At 51.5% G+C, this 15,323-nt stretch overlaps 1 protein-coding gene across 2 annotated transcripts in view; it reads left to right on the top strand.

Moving 5' to 3' along the window:
• Positions 1 to 15,323, top strand: part of CAPN5 (calpain 5) — a 129,640-nt gene that overhangs the window by 27,699 nt on the left and 86,618 nt on the right. For both annotated transcript variants that reach the window (XM_034759125.1, XM_034759126.1), the window contains exon 2: positions 6,135 to 6,311. In XM_034759125.1, the coding sequence (XP_034615016.1) occupies positions 6,150 to 6,311 (162 nt within the window). In that variant the 5' untranslated portion in view covers positions 6,135 to 6,149. The remainder of the gene's footprint in view (positions 1 to 6,134; positions 6,312 to 15,323) is intronic.

Below are 15,323 nucleotides of genomic sequence, written 5' to 3'. Positions count from 1 at the left end.
CCATGTTAGTCTCTAAGGTGCCACAAGTACTCCTGTTCTTTTTGCGGATACAGACTAACATGGCTGCTTCTCTTAGAAAGATACCCAATCTCAAATCCAAGCTAGGCTTAAATCTTGCTGTTTCCTTCTACGTAACATCTCTAAGCTACGGCCTTTGCTAGCCATCTACGCAGCTAAAATGCTCGTCCAGGCTCTCCTCATCTCCCGTATCGATTGCTGCTCTATCCTTCTCTCTGCCCTTGACAAATGCAATCTTGCCCCGCTGATACCCAGTTTCTGTTGCCTTGACCATGTCACCCCTTTCTTTGCTTCCTTCCCCTGCCTCCCCCTTCTCTATCCTATCAAACGTAGGCTGTGAAGGTCAAGATAAGTCGCATATCCCTCTTCCCATCCTCCTTCCTTCACTATCAAGATGTCTACTTCCGCCCCCGATTGCATTGATCCCAGCCTTTGGCGGCCTCTTGTTAAATTTTCAAACAAGCACCTTCGTGCTTTCTCCCATGTTTCCCCTTGTGCTTGGCAGTTGCTCTCCGTAAACATCTGCAAAGCTACCTCAGTGTCCTCTTTCAAAACCCTCCTTCAAAACTTTCCTGTGATGTCTTGCCTAGAAAAAACTTGGCAACAGTTTAATCTGTGGATGTGCTGAGACCCCTGGCTGTCCTGCTGACAGCACTATCTGTGTTTCCTTGTATTTCCTCGTCTGTCTGTCATCTGTCTTATACTTAGATTGTAAACTCTTCGGGGCAGGGACCATCTCTTTGTTCTGTTTTTTTTTTTTTTTTTTTTTTACAGCGCCTAGCACAACAGGCTTTTGGTCCGTGACTAGGGCGCCTAGGTGTCACGGTAACTGGACCCAGAACTGATCCCTGCAGAACCCCACTTGATATGCCCTTCCAGCATGAGTAATGGTCTCAAGTTGCAGTGGGGGAGGTCTAGGTTGGATATTAGGAAACTGCTCACTGCCGCAGTTCCTGCTTTCTGGGTAGATTGGCTTCAGACCCGAAGCACGAGGTTTAATATTCCTTCCAAAGTTCTTGTTGTCGTTAATTGTAACTCTGGATAGCCTTGCTATCCACAGAAACAGCCAGTCCCTTGTTCAATCTCGTTTAGTTCTTGGCTGCAATGAGCCCCTCGGTTTAATCACATGTTGTGAGACAGAATATTTCTTTTTGGTGCCTCTGTATAAGTGGTTTACATTTCCCCCTCTCCTTGGCATTATCAGCATTCAGTTTCATCTGCCTACTGTTCCCCATTCCCGCAGCCTGGGAAGGTCTCCCTGAAGTTCCTCGTAGACTGCTCAGATCCTGGCTAAACTAAATAACTTTCTGTCATCTGCAAATTTTGCTACCTCATTGCTCACTCTCCTTTCCAGATTGTTGATTAATACATTTAAACAACCCAGGACTTAGTTTGGAACCTTCAGGCCTGCTGTTTTGTAATGATGGGAATTGACCATTTATTCCTACCCTTGACTTTCTGTCTGCTAGTTTTTGATCCATGACAGTACTTGGTCTCTTATCCATGACTACTTAGCTTTTTTAGTAGCCTCTTGTGCAGGACCTTATCCGGGGTATTTTGGAAGTGAAAATCAATTGTCATCAGGTTCTCCTTTATATCCACTGCATTACTGACACGTTTAAAGAATTCGGAGAGATTAGTGAGGCACTAGTCTCCATTGCTGAAATTATGCTGGTCAGACTCTGCCATATCCTGATCTTCCAGGTATTTCATTATTCTGGTTTTTATGATAATTTTATCCAGTTTGTCGGGTACAGATACAAGGCTGGCTGGCATGCAATTTCTCGGATCACCCATAGAACCCATTTCAAATCTAAGAACATTTGCTACTGTCAAAGTTAGATTCAGGACTCACAATTTGTTAGACCTCTCTGTTTATTAGCATAGCGCACTGCTAATACACTCAGATAATGTGAGCACCATGCAAGACCCACACTAGCTTATTTTATACAGATAAAAAGGGCGCAAATTTAACAAGAGGACAAAGAAAGCAGAACTGACAAGTTTACCTGAGGCTAGACGACATGTTCAATTTCCTTACTAACTTTTACAGATCTCCGGTTAATGTTCCACCATTAGCTTAAGTGGACTCATTGTTTATGCCTTAATGTTTCTTTTCCTGACACCTGTATTTCAACATTCCTTCTTTCTGCTTAAAGGTACATACAGCATTTCTTTAATCCATTCTATTTTTACATTTTTTTTTTAATATTTTTTCATTCTACTTTCACACTACCCTCCACTCTTCTGGATCATCTGCCATTTGCTTTGGAGAGAGTCCAGTGGAGGGCAGCGAAAATGATTAGGGGGCTGGGGCACATGACTTACGAGGAGAGGCTGAGGGAACTGGGGTTATTTAGTCTGCAGAAGAGAAGAACGAGGGGGGATTTGATAGCAGCCTTCAACTACCTGAAGGGGGGGTCCAAAGAGGATGGAGCTCTGCTGTTCCCAGTGGTACCAGATGACAGAACAAGGAGTAATGGTTTCAAATTGCAGTGGTGGAGGTCTAGGTTGGCCATAAGGAAATACTACTAGGAGGGTTGTGAAGCACTGGAATGGGTTACCTAGGGAGGTGGTGGAACCTCCATCTTTAGAGGTTTTTAAGAACCGGCTTGACCAAGCCCTGGCTGGGATGATTTAGTTGGGGATTGGTCCTGTTTTGAGCAGGGGGTTGGACTAGATGACCTCCTCAGGTCTCTTCCGACCCTAATTTTCTATGATTCTATGCTTTTCACCAAGGGAATGGAAATCAGTTTGGATACAAAGAGTAAAAAGCTGAATATCCTCAAGGTTCAGAAATACTGTCTGTTAAAAAAGAAAAATGGGTCACATTTGATATTAAGGTTTTATTTATAAAGGGTTAATAAATAAGCAGATGTTATACACTTGCTACAAATGTAAGTAGTGGGTGTTGAAGATAGTTAAAAACCACTTATTGACCTGTTGGATTATGTAACAAGTGATTAACCATTTATTAAAACATCTAATAATCATTTATTAATCCTTCATAAACTATTTGTCAATGGATCCTTAATATAAAGTGTGACCAAAGGCTGCAAAAAGTGCTGTAGAATTTAATAAAGAAGAATCTTTCTATGCAGTTTTCAAACAGACCCATAAAATGCTACGTAGCATAAGTATAAGTCTCTGAGATTCTCTATTAGATGGCTTCAAAATTCTACAGAATGGATCTCACGTTATTATTTCTATTCCAGGAATGCTTAGAGGCCTCAGTGTTAATTCGGGCTCCATTGCGCTAGGCACTGTACAAAGACATAGGGCTTGTTTTCATGTACAGCGCTACAATGGCTCAGCTCCACTGGTGCAGCTGAGCCGCTGTAAAACACCCGAGAGGGCTTCTCCTGTCGGAGTAGTTCATCCACCTCCCTGAGAGGCGGTAGCTGTGTCTGTGGGAGAAGCTCTCTCGTCAACATAGCGTGTTTATATGGGGAGTTAGGTCGGCATAACTGCGTTGCTCAGGGGTGTGAATTTTTCACACCCTTGAGCTACATGGTTATACCAGTGTAAGTATATAGTGTAGACCTGGCCATAGTAACATACAGTCCCTGCCTGGGAGAGCTTAGAATCCAAGGGCAGGCTTTACCAAGGTATTTAGGCACCTAATGCCCATTAATTTGAAATCAGTAGGTGCTAGGCATCTAAATACCCTGGTTAATCCCACCCAAATAGACAAAGCAGACAAAGGAAGGAGGGGAAATGGAGATGAAGTGACTTGCCCAAGGTCACGTAGCAGGTCAGTGGCAGAGCTGTGAATAGAACACAGGTCTCCTGAGCCACCCTGTCTAGTACCCGTGGCCTGTCTGCTAGTCCCTGTCTACTAGCCCACACTGTCTCCCCATCCATAGAATTAAATTTTCTATTCAGTTTCATTGGCCTAGCCCAGCGAGCGGAAGGTCTGCTTGAGGTTCGTGCAATTGGCAGCGGCAGCTTTCTCCAGTGGGACAAGGCTTCTTGCTCCACACCAGTCATCAAAGCTGGCTCTGAGCAGAGGAGAGGGAGGCCATGCTGCGCCTTGGAATGTCCCAGGCTCCTTCTGGGGACACTGATACCCATTCAAGCGCCGGCAGTGCACTTCCACACGCACCCCTGCAACTTTAAGGCATGATCTAAGCCCTATATTCTCAGGTCACGTGGCAGTAAAGAACAGAATTGCCCAGCCACAAAGCCTTCTGCTGTTCCTGGCTCCCAGGAGAGTCCACATCACTCGAGATGATTCAGGACCCTTGAGAGTGACTGGGATGAAGCAGAAGAAAATGAATATTTCAGTAAATGAGCCATACCTGCGGCAGAACCCGGGTAGTGTCATCCAGTGTAATCCGCATGGATGTTGTTTTGGGTTCATTGAGGCACTGAGTAATGAGCATTTTTGCTGCTAATCAGATTGATAAATAAGGCGAATTAAAATCTTTGGTTTGCTCTCAGCAGAAGTCTCCTAAATTGAGTGTTTTCATCTCACTCAGGCGAGAGGAGGCAGATTTGCTTAGCAGTCATCATGAATAATTACCCCAGTTAGGATAGGGGTGGGTTAGAAGCCAGTTTTTTTTTCTTCATACTAATCCTAATCATTTAACTAAATTAATTGCTTACAAACAGATGCCCAAATGTGTTCATCGCCTAATCCCCTGGACAAGGAGCTACTTGTCACCAATCCTTATGCAGTTTCTTGTTCTAACTTTCTAGCCATTAATCAGTGATTCCCAGTGTCTTTGGGCGATGATGCCTATTTACCAGAATAATCCCTTGGCTCACTTGCTGTCCATCACCAAGACCCCTGCATATTCGACCCTGTGGATCAAGTGGTGCAGAAGGCCCTGTGTAAGGACACTCTTACCCTGTGGGAGGCAGGCATGGATGGGCGAGTCTAGAATGCCAATCAAAGGAGCTGGTGTGCAGTGTGTGGGAGACACCACGCTGGTGGAGGACTAGCGTGGACCGGTTCAGGTGCTGCTGCATCTTGTGGGTGTACGTGGGCTATGATTTCCTCGTCTCCTCTGGGTGGGTAAAATCACGTCTGCGCCCAGCTGCTTGTTGAGAGAGCGTAATTAATCTAGAAAGACGTGGCTCTGTGCCAGGAGGCCTTTTTAATTAAAAGAGTTTGGGGCATCTGAGAATCTCTATTAAACCTGGCGTCGCCACTGAAGTCGTGGAGTGTGTGTGTGTCTAAATTTGGATGGCGGAGGGAAGAGCGTCATGCGTCATCTCAGGACAGAATGTGATTTTGCTTGCTAACATCTCTAGGGGGGGGGAGAGGGGTGGCCTGTGTTACAGACCTCTGGGGCCACGTACAGCTCCCCGTTGCAATCGTGTGACTTTTCCTGTGTTCCTGCTGACTTCGAAGGGATGTAGGGGGTGAAGCTGGTTGCTCACACAGCTCAGGCATAGCTTGTTACAGTTCATACTAACGGGGCAATGGGAGCCCGTGCCTTGAACAATGCTGGTGGAATGCTCCTGCCCTGCCTGGCCCTAAGCTCGGGGTATAGGTCCTGGAAGGAGGAGTAGCTGAACCAGCCTTTTGGGCTGGGTCCCAACATTCCTTATCGCCTGGCTCAGAGATGTATGTTTGCTCACGGGGTGTGGGAGGATGGGTGGGTGGGTGTGTCTGCTTCTCTCCCACGGGGGCACAGATGGGGTGTGCAGGTCCAATGTCCTTCCACAACGCAAATTTCCCCGCTCCTCAAAGTCCTGGTAAAATGTGGTACACACCCGCTCCTTTCCTGGAACCTTTCATGGCAGCATCTTCCCAGTGTTTTGCTTGAAGGGCTGCACACTTCCGACGTGTCCTTCGTTATTTCACTGGGTCACCAGAGGCTGCAGGCATAGCACTATTTGGGTTTTTATACTGCACCCGTCACCATGGTATCTGAGCACCTGAGGTGTCACGGAGGTGGGCAAATGGGCTCCACTCGTCATGCTGTTTGGTGGCTTGTTAGATGAGCTTTAACCTAGTGGAAGCATCTGTTTCCCGTCATTCAGGTGGCCCCTTTTCCTCCATGTATCTGAATGTTTTTGCTGGGAGCGGGATGGGTGAGCCTGGTCCTAGGCCGGGCTCTGTGTCTCATCCCACCCCATCTCATCCATGTTGCTTTGTCCCCTAGCGGCTGGAGTGAAGGATGTTCTCCTCTGCGAAGCCCTACGAGAATCAGCACTTCTCGGCCCTGAAGAAAGACTGCCAGCGGCAGAAGGTGCTCTTCGAGGACCCACTCTTCCCCGCCACTGACGACTCCCTCTTCTACAAGTCACGCATTCAAGGCATCCAGTGGAAACGTCCGAATGTAAGTGAGGCTCAAATGTCCTCCCTGTGCACATCCTTGTGCTGCTCCCCTGGGGTCACACCTTAAAAAGCAAATAACTCTGCTCCCCAGCGTGCTATCTGCCATAGGTACCCTGTTACCATAGTATCCGAGCTCCTCGCTGGCTCTAATGTATCGATCCTCCCAGCAATTCTGGGAAGTAGGGCTGTGCTATTATCCCCATTGTAGAGATGGGGAACTGAGGCACAGAGAGACTTGCCCAGGGTCACACAGGAGGTCTGTAGCAGAGCAGGGAACTGAACCTAGGTCGTTTGACTCTCAAGCTGGCCCGCTAATCACTGGATTACCCTTCCTTTACCTTCGCCCTCTTCAAGAGCCTCTGTTCTTGTACATTGCTTGTGTGCGCTCAGAGCAAGGGAGATGTTTGAAGGGCAGCATGACTTGTGGCATGACAGTGTGTCTAGTGGTTGAAACAGGAGGCTGGGAGTCAGGACCCCTGAATTCTACAGGCCACATCCCAGATACCGGCAGCTCCCATTGGGAGCGGTTCTGTTCCACTGAAGTCGGTGGGAGTTTCGGCATTGTCTTCAATGGCAGTCCCATCTGGCTCATTGAAGCCAATTGGAGTCGCAGGTGTTCAGGATGTCTGCTCCTTCCTCTGCCACTAACTCAGCACATGACCTTGGGCTTGTCCCTCAACGGTGACTTGTAACCGTAACTCAACTGTGTTTGTAAAGTGAATGTAATAATAGTTCTAAGCTATAGGAGGGCTCGATGTTGTTGCTAATCCTCTTAGGGACTAACTGATGTTTGCAAAGTGCTGCTAAGATGCTAGTGGTTGGGTTTTATTTCTTTGGTTTTGGAGGATTATCATGCAGTCCCAACCCCTTATTTAATGGCTTGTCAGCTGCAGCAGCCTCTGTCCCAAAGGACTCCCAGAGATTCCTGTAGCTCTGGATTTTACCTGCTGGTCCCCTTCAGGCGCTGTTTTCCCTCTCTGCTCAACATGCAGCAATAGCCCCAGAGATGCCTACATACCACAGAGATGGATGGGTTGGAAATACACAGAGAGATGGGGAGTGGGGGGGGGGGCAGGAGGGGTGCTGGGACATGAGGTGAACGCGGCCGGGGTGCAGAGGGGCCAGCACATGGTTCATCCTTGATCACATGGAAAGGACGGGGCTGTCACCTGTGTCTCTGTCTGTCCATGTCTCCTCAGCACAAGGAAATTGCACCTGGCGATGTTCTCTTTGGCTGGGAGGGAGGTCACGCAGGGCACTGCGATCAGCTGCCAGCAGCTTGATGCATCTGGCATTTGTTCCCCAGGGCGCTCTCGGTGCTCCCAGTGCTGCGTGCAGTGCCTGACTGAGGCATTCACTTCAGCGTCTGTCGGTGATTAACCTCTGGGCATCCGGGCACTGCCTGCTCTACCAGGCTGGGCACAGGAGGTATCGGGGTTGGGCCTGGGAGAAAGCCCTGTGCTGGCCCCCACGCTGCCTAAGGGGGCAATAGGTCCCGGATCCGTGTCCTGATTGATCCGGGGCCTAGCCCTCCCCTGCCCCTCAGAGAGTGCTAGGCATGGGGGAGCCACTGGGGACCCAGAGCCCCCTCGTCTGGAGCCATGGGGCAGGGAGCACCTTCCGCAAGGCCGTGAGGATAGGAGCAGTGCGCGAGAGCTGCTGAAGCACCTCTGGGCTCCCACCCAGCAGTGCCTCCGGGCATGTGAGCCAGCAGAGCGGGGGAGCTGGGACTCTTGGCTGGAGGGAGTAGGGTGGTTGTCCTGCTTTCTCTCCCTCCCCTGGCTGGGGCTCTACTCTGTAGCTCATTACCAATCTGCTGAGCTGTTGCTGGGCTCACCTTTCTAACCCAGCCTGTAACGCACCTTAGGTCCTCCCAGAGCAACCCGCTGGCTGCAGGGAGACACCACCAGCGCTGCCTTAGCCGGTGTGCCGCTGTGCAGGGAGGCTACCTGGCAAGATTTCTCAGAGCTGCTGTGAGCAACCGTTGTGTCGCTCTCTGCCCCAGCTGGGAGTCTCTAGAAAGCCGGCTTGTCTCTCCAGAGTGACCCTGGAGCCTTTAGCCAGGAGGGAGTGGGGGAGGGAATAAAAAGGCTTTGTGTAAAGGGAGGGTAAGGCCTGAATTGATTGTTTGTGTGCATGGCAGGAGGAGCAACGTTGCACCAGGCCACCGCCGAAGCGGTCAGGCTGCCCTGCTGAAAACAGACTGGCTGCACCAGCGCGGTTCCTCTATGGCAGTGGTCCCCAAACTTTTTTCCTCTTTCCTTCCTCCCCCCTCCCCCCCATTATCCCTGTCCGTGCCCCACCCCCGGAGCCTGGAATGGGGCCGCGGCTCCAGGCGGAGGGCCGCAGTAAGGGGGCTGAGACTGGGAGCAGGGCTGGGAGTGGAGCCTTGGGCGGGGCCGGCAGCCAGGGCCAGGAGTGGAACTGGGTGGCGCTCCCTCCTCAGCCCCCGTGGGGGCTGGCCCAGGCTCCAGTCGTGCTCCCTGAACGCTCCTTCACACCCCTGTAGGGGGACTTGCCCCGCAGTTTGGGGACCTCTGCTCTGTGGGAAGCTCCCATGTAACGTTAAGGATGCGTTGGGGTATCTTTTCAGTCAGTTTTCTTATGGGGACTGGCAGGAGCCCCGTTGCTCCCAGCTTTCAGAGTAGCAGCCGTGTTAGTCTGTATCCGCAAAAAGAACACTATGGGACTAGTCTGTACATTTTTCTAGTGCTTGGTACAATGGGGGACAAACCTGGGTTGGCCCTGGGGAATAGACTGCTTGGTCCAATAGGTCTTTTCTGTGTCTAGTGTCTTAAAGCGCGTGTGGATGTGGCCATACTATGGTGATGGGCACGATATAAAAACACGGCTGGATGGCTAGGCCAGAGCAAGCGGCTGGCTGAGTTCCTGGGGAGCTGATGATTTTAATGCTACTGAGGCTTAATTGAATGGTATTTATTGTATAATTAATGATCCGGTTCCTATACCCGTAGACAGGCATCTTCGTTACTCTAAATCTAAATAAATCCATAATGGGCTCAAGGGAACACTGGGGCAGGGCCTGGCCTAGTGGGTCTCGGCCATCGCCAGGTGTTATAGTTCCGTGACAATGTGATATCCAGCCCTGTGATGCTGGCCGGGGTAAAACCCAAAGTAAGGGGCTCAGGGTGCCTAGAATACTGTTCTGTTTTGGCTCTCAGCACATGAGCCTGGAGGTCTCACCCAGGCTTCCATCGCAGAGGGACCCCAACAACCCTTCCAGCCCCAGCTCCCCCCCGGAAATGTCTTTGTGCAGTGCATAGCCCCTCTGACTAGCATTCCCAACACTGTAACAAGTTCACTGCTCCCTTAAAGACACAGTTCACAGCAGCCTGTTAGCTCAACTGGCGTTAACACAGTCTCCCCTTCAGTCACTGCACGGAGTTGGTGTATAGTGCAAGTAAAACGCGTTTATCAGCAAAAGGACCCAGGTTTCAGTGATACCAAATAGAAGTAATAGGGCTAGAAATGGCCACAAACAAAAGTGAAAATTCACTACTAAGAGTGAAACTCAACTTAATGAGCTAGAGTCCTTTGCTTCAAGTTTTCTCACCATAGTCGTTCTTCCGGCGTGGCTGGCTAGTCGTCAGCCAGGACCCAATCCCAGAGCCCAAAGTTTTTGTGTCTCCTCAAGTGAAGGATAACTTAGGGATTCTCTCCCCTCTTTTTATAGTCCAGTAAGCGTTGAAATGTACTCTGCTGAAATGTAGCCCCAGATAAGGCTCCCTCCGCCTCCTGGGTGTAGACGCTGTGCCGGCTGGTGTAGACGCTGTGCCGACGCCAAGCTGGCTTCTCCCCCACTTGTGATTTTTACAGTGCAGATGATCTTCCTGCAATCTCTGACACAAACCAATAGCTCACTGTCCTTGCCACACCTGGCTTGAGGTATCAGCCCTTTCCCTGTGTCTGGAAAAACCCATTTATCAACTTCCCCTGACATGCCTAGTTTAAGTCCCATATTTCCAGGCTGTCTGGGTAGGTTAGCCTTACATATACCACACATGGATATCAACCATCGGGGAGTTATTTGTTTTCCAGTCATCTATTACATGCCACCCTTTGGTTAAATACCGTGACATCAGCGTGTGAGGTGCACGGCGTTGGTCAGGCCAGCTGGTACTCACTGGGTCGTACCAGGGAACTCCATGCCATCTGGCATTGGGGTGCTCAAAGGGTCACACACCTCACCCTTTCCTCAATCTGGGCGCAAGAGCACAGCAGACACCGATTGGCTTGCTCTGGCGATTCTGTGGGTTATAGGAGCAGCCCAAGCAGGTTCACCACAAACAATATCCCCCTGGTCATCGCTGGTCCCGGAGAAGGATTGGGCTGCCCCAGCAGAGCTCTGACTCTGCAGTTCTCTGGCTGGCCCCACTTTCTGGCAGGAAAGGACGTACCTCCTGAGGCCCGGTGCCAGGCCAAAGGGGGTGACTCCTTACAGTTCCATTAGGGGGCGGCTCCCTGTACCGCAGGTTTGAGCAAAGCAATTCCCAAAGCTGACTTCGGTAGTTGGTGGTGCAGGGCTCTTCCCTGCTGGCTTCTTGCTCTTGCAGAGGAACTCTGGGACTCAGTTCTCCCCTAACTGGCACCTAGAGCGGGACTCTTCTCGCAACACTGGCAGCTTGTGGTTGCCTTTTATTGTGTTCCTCTTCCCTAACTAGACATGGTTCCATTCATCACTCTGGCCCACAAATCTGTGTTTAGCTAACGAAATACAGTTCACGGGAAATCCCAAGGACCCAGACCTGGCCAGTTCTGTGCACAAAATGAGGCAGGGGTCCTGTGGAAAAACTAGTATGTGATCATGCAATTAAAGATTGTATCATAAATAAGGCTACGTTTTAGTCACGGGTATTTTTAGTGAAAGTCATGGACAGGTCACGGGCAGTAAACAAAAATTCACGGCCCGGGACCTGTCCATGACTTGTACTATATACCCCTGACTAAATCTTGCAGGCGGAGGTGTGTATGTGTGTGCTGTGGGTGCTTGCGAGGGGGGGGGGGAGGGGCGGCCCGGGACCCCCACGGGTGATGGGTGGGGGCTGACAAGCTCCCTACCTGGCTCCACGCCTCCTCGGAAGCAGCAACATCCCCCTCCCTCAGCTCCTAGGCAGGAGCATGGCCAGGCAGCTCTGTGTGCTGCCTCCGCCCCAAGCACCGGCTCCATAGCTCCCATTGGCTGGGAACCCCAGCCAATGGGAGCTACAGGGGACGGTGCCCGCAGGCAGAGGCAGTGCGCAGAGCTGCCTGGCCGTGCCTTTGCCTTGGAGCTAAGGGATGTTGCCGCTTCTGGGGAGCCCCACTGAGGTAAGTGCCACTCAGAGCCTTCACCCCTCCCGCGTCCCAACCCCTGCCTCAGCCTTGAGCCCCCTCCCACACCCAAACTCAGGCTGCCTCTTGGGGTGGAGGGGGGGAAGGGTGCGGTGGTCTGAGACTGCCCCAGCAACGGCCAGTGAGGCTGGCCCAGGGGCTGCCTGAGTTGCTCAGGCGGCCCCCGGGCCAACCGCACCGGCCACTGCAGAGGTCACGGAAAATCACAAAATCCGGGACCTCCGTGACAAACTCGCAGCCTTAATCATAATGCATACGCACAAGGGGGCTGAATTATGGTTGCACAGGCAACCTGAATCCTGGCATGTCCTAACTTCTGAGTGCTTGCCTTTACAACCTTAACATTCTTGTAACATAATTTGTGTGTGTTCCATCCATGCATCCATCTATCCAAGGTTGAAATGCAGCTGCGTGTAGGGGAAACCAGGTGACATTACAAGTGTAACCTGCACTGTTGGAGTCACTGAGATTGTTGCAGGCTTGGGCCCCAAGACAGGAAGTGCAACAGCCGGGGGCAGTTCGGCTGTAGGCAAAGAGTAATTGGCCGAACTGCAGGAGGCTGGGATAAGCACCGCAAGGAGTCAGCAACTTGGGGTATGTCTACACTACGAAATTAGTTCGAATTTATAGAAGCCGGTTTTATTGAAATCGGTTGTATACAGCCGATTGTGTATGTCCACACAATAAAATGCTCTAGGTGCTCTAGTCGGCAGACCGCGTCCACAGTACGAGGCTAGCGTCGACTTCCGGAGCATTGCACTATGGGTAGCTATCCCACAGCTATCCCACAGTTCCCGCAGTCTCTGCCGCCCCTTGGAATTCTGGGTTGAGATCCCAATGCCCGGATGATGCAAAACAGTGTCGCGGGCGGTTCTGGGTACATGTCGTCAGGCCCCTCCCTCCCCCGTCACAGCAACGGCAGACAATAGATTCGCGCCTTTTTATCTGGGTTACCTGGGTTACCTGTGCAGACAACATGGAGCCCGCTCAGCACAGCTGAGCTCACCATCACCATATGTCCTCTGGGTGCCGGCAGACGTGGGACTGCATTGCTACACAGCAGCAGCTGCTAACTGCCTTTTGGCGGTAGACGGTGCAGTAGACTGGTAGCCTTCATCGGCGATCTGGGTGCTGGCAGCCCTGGGGCTTGCCTTTTGGCAGTAAATGGTGTATTATGACTGTTAGCCGGCCTATTACAAGTCGGGTCATCGCACGTTAGCAGAGTCTTCCCTGAGCAGCAGCTCGTGCAATAGGCCTGAAGACCATTGTCATACACCGCCCAGTATTTGCTGCCAAGCACCCAGAAAGATGCCGAGGGCTATCAGTCACGCTGCACCGTCGTCTTAAGATGTAAAAAATAGATTTTCTCTGTATTCATTTGCTTCCCCCTCCCTCCGTCAACAGGGTTTTCAGTTTAATCTTTGGGGGGGACCAGTCTGTGACAGTTGTTTGTGTCTCTCCCTGATGCACAGCCACCGTTCTTTATTTTAATTCCCTGTGCCTGTACGCCATGTCGTCACTCGGCCCCCCTCCCTCCTTCCCCTAGGCCGTCAGATACTACGTTTGCGCCACAGCTCGAGCCGAGAAGCGGTTCGCGCCTTTTCTTTGAATTCTGGGTTGAGATCCCAATGCCCGGATGATGCAAAACAGTGTCGCGGGCGGTTCTGGGTACATGTCGTCAGGCCCCTCCCCCCTCGTCACAGCAACGGCAGACAATAGATTCGCGCCTTTTTACCTGGGTTACCTGTGCAGACAACATACCACGGCAAGCATGGAGCCCGCTCAGATCAGCTGAGCTCACCGTCACCATATGTCCTCTGGGTGCCGGCAGACGTGGGACTGCATTGCTACACAGCAGCAGCTGCTAACTGCCTTTTGGCGGTAGACGGTGTAGCATGAGTGATAGCCGTGGGGCTGGCAGCCGTAGTGCTGCATTGCACCAGCCCCTTGCAGGCGATGGTATATTATGACTGGTACCTGTCGTCGTCGTACTGGTATGGCTGTCACTCATGCTGCAGCGTCGGCTGCCACCTTAAGATGTAAAAAATAGATTTGTTCTGTGTTCATTTGCTTCCCCTTCCTCCGTGAAATCAACGGCCTGCTAAGCCCAGGGTTTCCAGTTTAATCTTTGGGGGGACCATTCTGTGTGACAGTTGTTTGTGTTTCTCCCTGTTCCTGTACCTGTACGCCATGTCGTCACTCGGCCCTCCCTCCCTCCCGCCCTCCTTCTCCTGGTCCATCAGATACTACTTTCGCGCCTTTTTTCTGACCAGGCGCCATAGCTAGCACTGGGATCATGGAGCCCGCTCAGATCACCGCGGCAATTATGAGCACTATGAACACCACGCGCATTGTCCTGGAGTACATGCAGAGCCAGAACATGCCAAGGCGAAACCCGGACCAGGCGAGGAGGCGATTGCAGCGCGGCGACGAGAGTGATGAGGAAATTGACATGGCCATAGACCTCTCACAAGGCACAGGCCCCAGCAATGTGGAAATCATGGTGTTACTGGGGCAGGTTGATACCGTGGAACGCCGATTCTGGGCCCGGGAAACAAGCACAGACTGGTGGGACCGCATCGTGCTGCAGGTATGGGACGATTCCCAGTGGCTGCGAAACTTTCGCATGCGTAAGGGCACTTTCATGGAACTTTGTGACTTGCTTTCCCCTGCCCTGAAACGCCAGGATACCAAGATGAGAGCAGCCCTCACAGTTGAGAAGCGAGTGGCAATAGCCCTGTGGAAGCTTGCAACGCCAGACAGCTACCGGTCAGTCGGGAATCAATTTGGAGTGGGCAAATCTACTGTGGGGGCTGCTGTGATCCAATTTGCCAGGGCAATGAAAGACCTGGTGATAGCAAGGGTAGTGACTCTGGGCAACGTGCAGTCAATAGTGGATGGTTTTGCTGAAATGGGATTCCCAAACTGTGGCGGGGCCATAGACGGAACCCATATCCCTATCTTGTCACCGGAGCACCAAGCCACCGACTACATAAACCGCAAGGGGTACTTTTCAATGCTGCTGCAAGCCCTGGTGGATCACAAGGGACGTTTCACCAACATCAACGTGGGATGGCCGGGAAAGGTACATGATGCTCGCGTCTTCAGGAACTCTGCTCTGTTTCGAAAGCTGGAGGAAGGGACTTTCTTCCCGGACCAGAAAGTGACCATTGGGGATGTTGAAATGCCTATCGTGATCCTTGGGGACCCAGCCTACCCCTTAATGCCATGGCTCATGAAGCCATACACAGGCAGCCTGGACAGGAGTCAGGACCTGTTCAACTACAGGCTGAGCAAGTGCCGAATGGTGGTGGAATGTGCATTTGGACGTTTAAAAGCGCGCTGGCGCAGCTTACTGACTCGCTCAGACCTCAGCGAAAAGAATATCCCCATTGTTATTGCTGCTTGCTGTGCGCTCCACAATATCTGTGAGAGTAAGGGGGAGACATTTATGGCGGGGTGGGAGGTTGAGGCAACTCGCCTGGCCGCTGATTACGCGCAGCCAGACACCAGGGCGGTTAGAGGAGCACAGCAGGGCGCGGTGCGCATCAGAGAAGCTTTGAAAACGAGTTTTGTGACTGGCCAGGCTACTGTGTGAAACTTCTGTTTGTTTCTCCTTGATGAACCCTCCAACCCCCCCCCCCCCCCCCCCCCCCCCCCC

Source organism: Trachemys scripta, chromosome 1 (assembly GCF_013100865.1).
Source record: "Trachemys scripta elegans isolate TJP31775 chromosome 1, CAS_Tse_1.0, whole genome shotgun sequence".
Taxonomy (NCBI): Eukaryota; Metazoa; Chordata; order Testudines; family Emydidae; genus Trachemys; species Trachemys scripta.
This window is presented reverse-complemented; position numbering and strand designations above follow the sequence as displayed.